Source organism: Pithys albifrons, chromosome 7, assembly GCF_047495875.1.
Source record: "Pithys albifrons albifrons isolate INPA30051 chromosome 7, PitAlb_v1, whole genome shotgun sequence".
Classification (NCBI taxonomy): Eukaryota; Metazoa; Chordata; class Aves; order Passeriformes; family Thamnophilidae; genus Pithys; species Pithys albifrons.
Window position 1 is genome coordinate 42,967,670 of NC_092464.1, and position 12,198 is coordinate 42,979,867.

Below are 12,198 nucleotides of genomic sequence, written 5' to 3' on the forward strand. Positions count from 1 at the left end.
TACTGCTTTTTAGGAGTTCTAAAACATGAACTCTGTTACTTTTGTGTTGCTGTTTTTGAAGGCTGGAACTTTATGAGGGATGTTAAATATTTATCAAACCCTTAGTTCTGAGCCAAGACCTCCTATTCAAACCTCACCGACTTGCAGTAGGTGCTGACTGTGAAGAGCTTGGGACTGCCACGCTTAGTGCCTTATGGTGCAGTAGTAATGGACAGTTATTATTTCAGTCACTGATTTATTTGATGTGTCCAGGACCCTCTTCAGGACTGGGATTAAATTATCCAAATCTATGTGATATGATAAATTGTACCTGTGAAATCTATGCATTTCACTCATTCCATGGGTGGAGAAAAAGCTCATTAATAAATAGAGGACCAGTCTGTATATCGTGTCCTTTCTTCTCCATTACAATAAAATCTTGTCTCATATAAGGAGCAGACACACCAGACATGATGTGTCCTGGTTATCAGGGGTACCACTGTTAAAGTCACTAACTGGAGCCAAAGGTCTGTGGAGTCAGTGGAAAGTCTCCCGTTAGCAGCAGTGGAGCTTTCTGAAGTGTGGAAAACACAAAGTCAAGATGTCTTTGCTCAAGTGAAGTCAGCTACAAATCTAATTCCACTCCTCGACTTTCAAAATTCAGAGGAAAGACATCTGACTTGTTTCACGTGAGGCAGCACCTTTGTATCCAGAGGGACAAGAGGACAATGAGATGAGCTAAAAAGAGAAGTGTGTCTCTGAATTTCCTTAGTCCTGACAGAACAGGCTGGGGACACTGCGTGGGCTGTCTCCTATTTGCTCCTTTTTAATTATTTGTTACTCCCAGGCAGCTGTGACTGCCCTCTGAGATCCTCTCAGGACAGCCATAGGCTCATGCTGTAGTTCAAAGTCCACCTTGAGTAGGTGGGAAGAGGTGTCAGAGAACTTTTCCTCTTTTTCATCCATCTTATTTTCATCTGTTGGGTCTCACTTAAAGGGAACAATCCTCACAGATAGTCAACAAGATGTGTCCTGTAAATATACAGCCAACATATTTACAGAGAGCCTTGCATGTTTTCTTGTGATCTGTTTGCAAGTATGTCCCTGCAGGGCTGGGATTTCACTCCTGTGTTCAGTGATGTGACTTCCTGCCACGAGCCTTTGGCGAGTGCTGTGGGCAAAGCTGGGTTATGATCCACATGTAGATTCCATTGCGGGATTATGACTGGAAATGTTCCCAGTCAGTCCTGTCTGGTTTGTCATCTTCAACAAGCTGCTCAGACCCCACAGGTTCAAACTCTGCTGAGATAGTTGGTGCGAGACACTTTCACCTCCATGACCTTCAGCTTGTGCACAGTGAGACTTTTTATAAGCTCCTGGATAATTTCTGTGCCTTTGTGTTTAAGAATTGCTTGTTTCCACCATAAAAGGTAACTTTATTTTGAAAATACTGTTCCCTGGATCTCTGAAGGAGGGCAGTCACAGCCCTGTTCAATACCAAGCCCTTTGCTGACCATCACAGCTGGGAAATTGCTTCCCTAGTGCCAAGGGAATTGTTAGAAAGCATGACGAAAAGCTTTCACGTCCTCTGGCAAGGGACATTTTTTTCTCTTTCTCTCCTATTGTTTTCTTCTTTTGTGTGCCGTGTTTGGAGTAGCAGTGGCACTAATGATACTCAAAAGCAGGATTTCTACAACGCGTGGGTGTCCCCCTCAGCCCAGTTCGCCGCCTGTCTCCCCAGGCACGCTCAGCTCTGTGAAGCAGCACGGCGGTGTTTGTTTCAGTGTGGCCGCCCGTTGGGGATTTGCAGGAATACTGCAGCAAATCATCCTGCATGCAAGGCTGACCTCTGGGAGGCTAACAAATTGAGGTGAGCCAGCTGGAGCGATAGGACACTGCCGGCAGACAGAGCATGCTCAGACCTGGGGGAGAAAGGTGGCTCGGGCTGCGGATGGTGCACGGGTTACGGTGCCGAGAGCTCAGAGAGAGGATATTTTTTCTTTGTGGTGGTGATGAAAGAAGAGGACTGGAGAGTGTTCGTTCCCCTGCAAAGCATAGCTTTAAGGTGTCTTCTTTTTTCTTTCTCCTGTGAAAGAGAGGCACCGGATAGCATTTCCTGTCATTTAGCAACACCAGGTATGCGTGCATGTGCTGGAACACGGATCTACCAGCGATGGTACTTCCAAGACTAGAAAGGTTGCAGATGCTCTGAATTACTGCATTTCTTTGCTGGGTGTCATTGTAACTGTGCTCTGTTTGCTGTGCTGATCACATACGGTTCGGAATTCAGTTTGCTGGCAGTCCTGGCTGCAGTGTTTGTATTTCGGGTTGGGGGAGGCTAGCATGCCTTTGATGGTCTCTCCTTGCTCCCTCCTCCCCTTAACTTCACACTGAATCTCTCCTCTGTGTCTGTGCACATGTGGGAAGGGAGGCAGTAGTTCATCAGTAACCTCAGGTCTTTGTAGTCCATCTTTCTTTTTCTAGTGGTTTGCTTTATGATTTTCAAACAAAAATCTCAGGGGGAAAACATCTTTGATCTGGACTAAATTCTGTGGGTTTTCAGAAATGTATTTTTTACTGGACAGTTGCTGCTCTGGGATTACTTTTTTTTTTTACCCTCCCCTAAAAACATACTAATGTAGAGCTTTTGGTAACCAAGGAGGGATTTTCACTGTTCTTATTGGCTGTGATGTGCTCCCAACAATTTTGGCTCCTGCTTAGAATTTGCAGCACACAAGAGCAGTCTCGGGCACCGTGCTGATGGGAAGCAGGGAGAGCTCAGGCTGTAAATGCTTCTTAACATCAGTTCCAGTATCCAAATAACACAGGTTCTCTACCGGTTGGAAAATAGAGAAAGAAAGGGTAGATAAAATACAGCGAATAACAAATGGCAGCTAAAGCCCAGAGGCATAGTTGGAGTGGCTGAAGCTCATTTTGGCAGTACTTTGGGATTTTGCATCATACTCTTTTAAATTAACTTTTGCAGCCTTAGTAAATTTTCTCTTCAGCCACCCTGGCTCTGTCTTTACTTTAGGCAGACCACTGAAGTAAGACAAACCTGCTGCTCCCTGACACCTTTTTTTCTGACAAAGGTATCTTGCTTACAGACTACACACGAGAGACCAGGCAAAATGAGAGGTTTTTTTACTCATATGACAGGGCTGTTAATGCCAATATAACCTGATAGGTTTCAGTGGGATTCTCGGATGAGCAAAGATCGGCTGGAATGAACTCTGTTAAGCTTTCCCTTTTGTCTCGCCATGGTTATGTTGTGTAACTTGGGCTTTCATCTTTAGGCTTGGGACTGTCAAAATGTGAGGACTTGAGGGCTAAGAAAAATACCTTTTTTAAAACCTTTTTTAGCTCATTTTTCTTACATCTCTTGCATCAAGCTTGTTTATCAGAAATGCATCTTTCTTAGGGAAATATTTTAGAGATTACGTTCGCTTTTGTTTGGGGAAAGGATTTCATACTTCATGTCATTATGAGTGGAGGAGAGAACTTGGAAATGTGGACCTTAAAAGCTTAGTTTTGTGGCTTACTTCTATGCTTTGACTGCTTAGTGTTTGTTTATAACCTGCTGTTTTGTAGAACAAGACAGCAGTATCAACAAATATTAAATTGATGGCTGCTCGTCAACATGAAAATCTGGTTGGATCTTCTCCTGTCCCAGCTGTCACTGACTCTGAAATTAAATGGAAGAAAACTTAGATTTTTCTATCCATAAGTGCAGGTGGTAGGTGTCCTATAGCCACCAGTATTCTCCTGTTCATATTGAAGGTATGGTTGCAGTAGGGATCATTGCACAGATCCTCAGTCTCCTTGGTTGCAGTCTCATATAGAAAAATTTAGTTTTGCTTTCTATTCGTCACACTAAACCATAAAAACTGAAGATAGACCTAATGTTGATCACAACTGTTAGGTAAGGTTTTTGTAAGACAGTTTTTTTAATATGTTGTAATATTTGGGGGTGTTTTTCCAAATACAGCTCTGTTTTTTAAATTCTACTTGAGACCATGTAGTCAAGATATTTTTCATATCTCCTCTTTGTATCAGGCTTCATTAATGATATTTTTATCTTTAACTACTGGGTTTGCTGTGTTCATGAATCTGCTCTTTTCCTGTTTAAAAAGTCAGCACTTCTATACTTGGCTGCTTTTTACAAAGAAAATGTTCCAGTATATCAATCATTCAGCGTACCATCCTTTCTTTAATGTGCTATGTACTGTGAAAGATATATGTATCTTGTTAAATAAATACAGTGAATAAGATGATAGCTTTTGGGACTGTGGGGATTGACTTGCTTGTAGTTCTGTGGGAATCTGTGACAGAGATGAGAATAAAAGCGAATTCTTGGCTGCTGAATCCTAACTCCCCCTCCTTCCAATTGGGAAAGTTGCCTTCTAGCAACTTCTGCTTTGAGTATGAATGAAGTAGGTATTTAAAACTGCATGTGTTACATACACTGCATCCTTAGCTAAGCCTGTTGCATCAGATATGGGAGAAAGAACAGAAGACATTTTGCAGGGGAAGTGTGAAATGCCATGTTTGCGTGCTTTTCTTTTTCTGTACTGGTCCTGGAAAGCCAGTCTAGCAAGAGGTGGATCTGGGAATACGGAGTGCTTGATGAAGGGGAAAATATCCTGGAGAATGGACTATTTGCTCCCACCCCTCCCACTGTGTTGCCATAGAAAGAAGGGTCAGGGTCCCTGCCCGTGCAGCTCTGGCCCAACTCCTTCCCTGTTCTGTGGCAAAGATAGCCCCAGTCCACTGCCAGTACTGCTGTGTTTCTGGGAACAGTGGAGACAGTTCTTTTTGGACTCTGCTGCCACAGCTGGCAGGCTGTGCGTGGGAGCTGGTCAGCTGGGCCAAACCCAAGCTGGCCTCTGAGAGGAGGCATTTCTCTCTGCACAGAGTGATGATGTTCTCTGAAAATGTATGTCCTTCATGCCTTTCTTTCCCCCATTTTGTGAAGTTTTTTAGCCTACTTTAGCTCTGGAAAACTGAACATTGGCTTGAAAATGCTTGGGCAATTGATAACAAAAGCTTGTCAAGACCTAAGTAGACAAAACCAGGACTTTTCATTTTGTTAATACTTGCAGGACTAGGTGATCCTTCTTTAGGCAGGCTGTTCACTGTCATCACCCTTGTTCTTCCTGCTCAAGCTCTTGGGGTTTTTTCCTTTGGGGATCTTAATAGTGTATGTTTATGTCTTTTTTGTAGTTGGTTTTTTTTTTATTTTATGAGCTTTGTAGCTTTTCCCCTATTTCTTACCTAGACTGTAATTTTTAAATGGAGAAGAGATTTGGAACACTGTCCATCATATTAATAGCTTCAATGATTCATCCTACTGTAGCTTCACCATTAAAAAAAGAACAACAGAATTCATCTCTTAGATGAATCCAAACAGTCCTTTATGCCAACTGCCTGTTAGTAGAAATTCCTCTCTCATACCACCCACTCTGCTCTCCTAGACATGTTAAAAAGAGATAAACTGTGTCTCCATATCTACTTCTTGTCACATTCCTATTTCCTGGGGATATTTGAAACATCAGATGACCAGCAGGTAATAGGCGGAAGGTGCTACTGTGTCCAAACTTGTGTCAGTACTGGGACCTGCAAGATGCAGGAGGTCTGTGCCAGAGGTGCCTGCTGAACACAGCACGTGCGTGTTCCTGAAGGCTGTACCTGCTCTCCAGCAGTCAGTGCTAGTTAGGGAGGCAGTAACTGGGCTGAGAGAATGCAACTGTGACACTTCAGCTAAGTGAGGGCTGAGGTGGAGAAAGAAAATGGGGTAAGCTCTTCATGCCTGTGAACTCTTTTGGAAAAAGAGTAAAGAATAGAGTCCCTTCTGCAGGCTCTTAGCCTCTGGAGCGGCATCTGTTGTGTCTGAGCTGCCAGCCTCGGGACACGCTCTTATTTCCATTGCAAAGTGAGCCACCCCCATGCCAGTGATGTTGTTGAACTCCCGCTCTCTGACTGTAAGTCTGCTGCCCCACTGTCCTGTCAGCATTGCTGCCAGTGAAATCTGCCTCTTCTTCCTCCTTCTCTCACTCCTGCTCCTCCCCTGCAGCCCACTCCTCTCGGGAGTGTCCAAGGGCACGTCCCATCCCCTCCCATGGGGCGTCATTGCCCTCTGCCAGCTGGGCAGCGAGAAGCTCCATGCAGCTTTTACATGCACGTCTCTTCTGGCTAGGCTCTAGTCTACCAGCTGTCATGTCTCCTGGTGCTGAAGGATGGTGCTTCAGCATTTGAAATCAGGGAGTAAAAAAAGTCAGTCCATGCAATTTCCTTGGTAACTGGGGCATATTGCTCACGTGGCTATCCCAGTGTCACTGGGAAGCAAGAGGGTGGATGAGTGTGGTAAGATGGGGAGGAGGTAGTCTGTGGGCAGCTGGGGGTGTGAGTGGCCTAGATGCTGGCCTATATGTAGAAAGAAACAGCACAGAGCACTGGGCTCTTACAGAGAGTAGCAGTGTGTCTGGCCTGCCACTTCTGCAAGTGCTTTCCAGTTCTTAAGATGTTCTTCAATGACACCATGGGAGGGGAGTGGCAGATCTAGACCTATTTTGTCAGGGAGATTTAGTAATGAAAGTTTCTTTTATTGTGGAGCAGCTCTCTTCATGTGGAAGACTAAATGCTCTTACCTGTTTCAGAGTTACCTGCTGTCCCCTGGGAAAGTTTCCCATCCCAGGACTGCTGCTGACAATGCTTAATGGCTGATCTAAGCTTGGGGGACTGTGGAATGAGGGGACATGGAGAGTGCTTGCCTTTACCCCCTTGGTGCAGCCTCTCCTGGGTATGTAAAAGCAAACAGTGGGATTGATTGTTACTATTTATGTTCTGTCATTCCCTGAAGGATCAAAAATTTTAGTTCTTGAAAGTCTGTTTTCACTGAAAGTGTCAGATTGAAAAAAAGGTGAATTATAAAATGTGGGAAAACAGGCAAAGAATTAAGACAGTTCCCTGAGTACCTGTGAAATTCTCCTCTCCTGTCTGCCTGTGACACCCTTTCCTGTCCACATCCCCTGGCACACTTCCATCAAGAGCAGCTTTCAGCCAAGCAGTGTGAACCAGCATTTAGGAACTGGCAATGAGGAACAGAACCTTGACACATTGGGTAAAGCACATACCATCACTTCAGCTAGGTGGAGGGAAGTGAAAGAGCTGCAATGAGGAAAGAGGTGGAAGAGGGCCTTGCAAATGATTTTTATTAAAAGCTGAGTTGTTCATTTGTAGCCATTTAGTGGGTATGACTGTAGCAGAATCTGAAATGAAAATTGCTAACCTCTGAACATTGGTCACATCCATCAGGCTGCATCTCTGAAGTGCCTCTTATGCCCTTCCCTTGGGTCTGGAGGGGAGAGAACAAATCAGTTGGGGGGAAACATTAGAACAGGATGTTTTCAGGAAGGCCCGTTTGACTCGGGGGGTTTTGTAATGGTCGACAGAGCTCTCCACCACTGAAATGCTTGTGAAATGCAGGTGGTATCAGTCATGCTTTTATGGACTGTGGGCATCTGATGCCTTTGAAACACCCACATGTACACACTCATCTCGCTGTAATGGAATAATAGAGGCCATGTGGTTTTTCTCCCTCTGCCAAGTTCTTGCAACTTGCATTGACTCCACTGAACTTGTAGGTGCTTTGTTTTTCTGACCCTCAGTAGTTTTAACTTTCACAATGGCCATGGACTGGCCTTTATTTGAAGTATGTCCTTGCAGCAGGGGACTTGCTTGTTAAAGGTCTCCTTCCTGTACTGAGTAGCAGGCTTTGCATGTGGCTGCTGAGGCTCAGTCCTTTCTGTGGTGATGCTGCTGAAGTCATTTAAAGCTGTGCACATAAGATGAGAGGTTTGTAGTGGAGAGGTTATGTAGAGAGTTGGATAATATCATTAGACGTCTTTCAAAGACAGTGAAGAAGTAAAATGAAGCTTTGAAGGTCTGGTACCAACCAAATAACTTACTGGTTTCAATGCATTAGCAGAGCCTGAGTAACGTACCAGTGTCCCAAGTGTGTTTCCATTCAAGGCTGCCCATGGAACAACCATGGTAAACAAGTTGCAAAGCCATCAGGAGCAGCAGTCATCCTCTGTTAACAGAGGAGGAAGGACAGACTGAAATGTGATGTGACAGCTGTCATTGTCTCTGCAGGGTATCTGTGGTCCTTGGGACAAGACCAGGTTTAAATTGCTGTGGTTGAAACAAAGGCAAAGTGTTAGGAAAGAGTTTACCACAGTCCTTCTATGCCTTTATCAATAGAGACTAGCCGAAGAGATGAATGAGTACTAAGAAAGAGATGGAGAAGCATCTTTGGGGAGTGGTTTATGGAGAACTGATCTTTCCTTGTAATTAGATGACCACTCTGAGTCCCTTCCCATTTTCTTTTCTGTGGCTGAAATCACTCTCTGCAAACTTACATCAAAGGAAGTTTAAAATTGCTACCTTTAAAAATGGCAGTTAGAAACAGCCTAATGGGGTATATACCAATCAGAAATTTCCCTTCCTGAAGTTCCCCATGAATCATAGGTGCAATTATTTACAGCCTGACTAGCAGTGAATCTTGATGCATAATGAAAATTGGAGCCCATAAATACTATAGGTGAATCAATACCTCAGCTGAAGTTCACGGTTGAAAAGATAATCAATACTCTGATACAAGCCAGAAGTGTTTCTGCATAGAAAGAAAACAGTGGCAGGATCTCTCTAGCAAAGAAATTACAGGGAGGCCTTGGAGCAGCACAGAAAAGGTTCTCAGGTTGGGATGGCGAAACGCCAACACTGAAACCCTTCAAATATATTAGATTATCATTTGTATAGGAGTTGGCTGTGCTGGTGCAAGTCAGACTCTCACTAAATGAAGGTTTGCTGACTTTAATGACATATCAGTTCCTCACATAAAGAGCAGAGCTCTGCTCTCTCCCATGCCAGTATTTCTGCTGGAAGATGATGGCAGTTCCTAGGCTTTGATCCTCGACTGCAGCTAACGAAATGCCTGAGTGACTCTGGAGTCTCCCACAGGGCAGTCCATAGACCTGCAAGTCCTCCCCTCACCCCCCAGTAAAATTAAATTGAATGTGATGTTCATTAGTTCACATTCCACACTGGAGTGTAGTGAAATCTATACTTGGCAATACTCCTTGTACTGTTGTTATCTGCACAGTAAAGGTGAGAGGCACTGTTGAGTATTTGCAGCTGTACAAAAAACCTGTGATGGATCAAGGGGAGGAGGAGCTTGGTCTCCCAAGCCCTCTGTAAGTGACCCAGTGATGGCAGTGCTCGCTCCTCGCACTGTGGGAGTGGTCTGCAAAAAGCAGCTGAGCTCAAGCTGCAGAGAACATACTATTTTTTCTGTCAGATCTTTGTAGATCTCATCCTTAAACTCTTACATTTTCTTCTCCAAAAGTGTAGAAATGAAAGTGAGAGAGGAAGCCTTCTGTAGTGCAGCTTCCTGTTCTGTTTGCTTTGGAGGTTTTTTTATGGTTTTGGGTAGAACTTTGGCACTTTTTTCCTTTTTCCCCCTCCTTCCCTGGAAGGAGGAAGAATTACTGAAAAAAGTCTCAACTCTCTTGAGTAGTCCATAATATGTGATTTATGGTGGAGCTGTAAACCTGATGTTCTAATGGTTCCTTTCTTGTTTTATTTTCTGCAGGTCTTTACCCTCACCATGTCAGGGAGTGTTAATGATGTGTTCCCTCTCCATTGCATTCCCCACCTGTCGTCCTGCTAGGATCTAACTACAGAATGAACATAGCAGCTGTGTTTAATGCCCTGCTTGTGTCTGTCCTCGCTGCTGTGCTGTGGAAATACTTCAAACTGCGTGAGCATGCCTCCATGGTGGAAGAGGAGTTGGTCCTCACACGCCAGTCTCAGGAGCTTTCCGAGGCTCAGATTGACTACCACGCAGCTCTCCAGGCACTGGTGGAGAATGGTACGAGGATGGTGTGCACTGGCAGGATGCACACCGACCGCATCTGCCGCTTTGAGTCCCTCTGCTACTCTACTGAGGCTGAAGAGTTCGTCTACTTCCACAGCAACTCCTCAGTTATGCTGCCCAACCTGGGCTCCCGGAGGTTCCAGCCGGCTCTGCTTGACCTCTCCTCTGTGGAAGATCACAACACCCAGTACTTCAACTTTGTGGAACTGCCAGCTGCTGCACTGAAATTTATGCCAAAGCCTGTCTTTGTGCCTGATGTGGCGCTGATCACCAACAGGTTCAACCCAGACAACCTGATGCACGTCTTTCATGACGACCTCCTGCCCATTTATTACACCATGCAGCAGTTCTCCGATTTAGATCTGGAGTCAAGGCTCTTCTTCATGGAAGGGTGGAGTGAGGGTGTTCACTTCGACCTCTACAAGTTACTGAGTAACAAGCAGCCGCTCCTCAGGGAGGAGCTTAAAACCCTGGGCAGGCTCCTCTGCTTTACCAAATCATATGTGGGACTGTCCAAAATCACCACCTGGTACCAGTACGGATTTGTCCAGCCACAAGGGCCAAAGGCTAACATCTTGGTTTCTGGTAATGAGATCAGGCAGTTTACCAAATTTATGATGCAGAAACTGAACATCAGCTTGGAGGAAAGCTCTGGTGAGGAGTACATCGTGGTGTTCAGTCGAACAATCAACAGACTTATCCTAAATGAGGCAGAACTTATCCTGGCTCTTGCTCAGGAGTTTCAGATGAAAACCATTTCTGTGTCTCTGGAGGAGCATTCCTTTGCCGACATTGTCCGGTTGATCAGCAATGCGTCCATGCTGGTCAGCATGCATGGGGCCCAGTTAGTCATGTCGCTCTTCCTGCCAAGAGGTGCCACAGTGGTGGAGCTCTTTCCGTATGCTATCAACCCTGAACACTATACCCCCTACAAAACCCTGGCAACCCTCCCTGGCATGGACCTGCAGTACATTGCCTGGCAGAACACTGACAGGGAAGACACTGTTACCTACCCGGAGAGACCTTGGGATCAGGGCGGGATTGCTCATCTGGACAAAGCTGAGCAAGAGCGCATCATTAAGAGCACGGAGGTGCCACGGCACCTCTGCTGCCGCAACCCAGAGTGGCTGTTCCGTGCCTACCAGGACACGAAGGTGAACATCCCATCTCTAATCCACACAATTAGGCAGACTGTGAAGTCTAAGCCTGGACCCAAGAAGCAGAAATGGTCTGGTAGCCTCTACCCTGGCAAAGTGAGGGATGCCAAGTGTCAGGCCTCTGTTCAGGGCACAAGTGAAGCTAAACTGGTTGTGTCCTGGCAGATCCCCTGGAATCTGAGGTATCTCAAGGTCAGAGAAGTGAAATATGAAGTGTGGATACAAGAGCAAGGGGAAAACACTTACATGCCTTATATATTGTCCCATCAGAATCACACCTTCTCAGAAAACATTAAGCCTTTCACAATATACCTGGTGTGGATACGCTGCATCTTCAACAAAAATCTCCTGGGACCTTTTGCAGATGTGCTCTTGTGTAGTACATAACCTGCTGAACTACCTGTACAGCTCTGACTTGCTCTCCACTCCATCTGTGGTTTAAAACTTCTTGTCTTGTAGTTTGTAGAAGGCTGAAGAGGACTAGACTGTACCAATGCCTAAGTGTCCATTGTATTGCACTCCATGTGTATTCTTTAAATGGTATTTATTTACAGTGAGTGTTTAAAAAAAAAAAAGAACCCTCTGTGTTTTTCAGAGTAACTTTCAGAGGTTAAATTACATGCTGAAGACATGTAATTGAAAATGGAATGGAAGTGAATTGTGTGTACCTTGGTCGTGATTTAAATTTGTTCCTATTGTGTGGTGAGTATTTAAGCACAGCATTAAACTGCAGTTAATTCCATGGCTAAGTGGGCAATTCTCATCAGCTTTTTCATCGTAAGTTATTTTTTTCAATAACTCTGACTATAACTTTGAGTTCAAGATTTGGTACTGGAGCCTTCATTAAACTGCTGTAAACCTCCTTGATTTTTTTTTTTCATTTTATTATTTGTCAAAAGTGTTACTGTGATAGATTGTTGTGGGAAAATGTGTGTATGTGTAGCTTTTTATTTTTCATATTTTGGTTAAAGAGAATGAGATTGCAATGCCAACTTCACATTTAAAAACAGATTTTACTGCAGCCCTATTGTAAAGGCTGCAGTAGGAGATAGGAGGAGAAGGGATGACATAGATAAAATAATTTACTGTGTTTTAAGATGCTCTTTTTGTGTGTTGATGATTTTA

General features: G+C 44.5%; 1 protein-coding gene across 10 annotated transcripts in view; it reads left to right on the forward strand.

Annotated features, from left to right (window-relative positions):
• POMGNT2 (protein O-linked mannose N-acetylglucosaminyltransferase 2 (beta 1,4-)) overlaps positions 1–11,935 on the forward strand; it is a 31,446-nt gene extending 19,511 nt beyond the window's left edge. For 8 of the 10 annotated variants that reach the window (XM_071561172.1, XM_071561177.1, XM_071561175.1 and 5 more), the window contains one exon: positions 9,632–11,935. In XM_071561172.1, coding sequence (XP_071417273.1) covers positions 9,724–11,460 — 1,737 coding nt within the window. In that variant the 5' untranslated portion in view covers positions 9,632–9,723 and the 3' untranslated portion in view covers positions 11,461–11,935. Of the gene's footprint in view, positions 1–1,742; positions 1,850–1,900; positions 2,116–9,631 lie in introns of those variants that run through there. The other 2 variants (XM_071561180.1, XM_071561179.1) reach the window with 2 other exon arrangements.
• Positions 11,936–12,198: the final 263 nt, after the last annotated feature.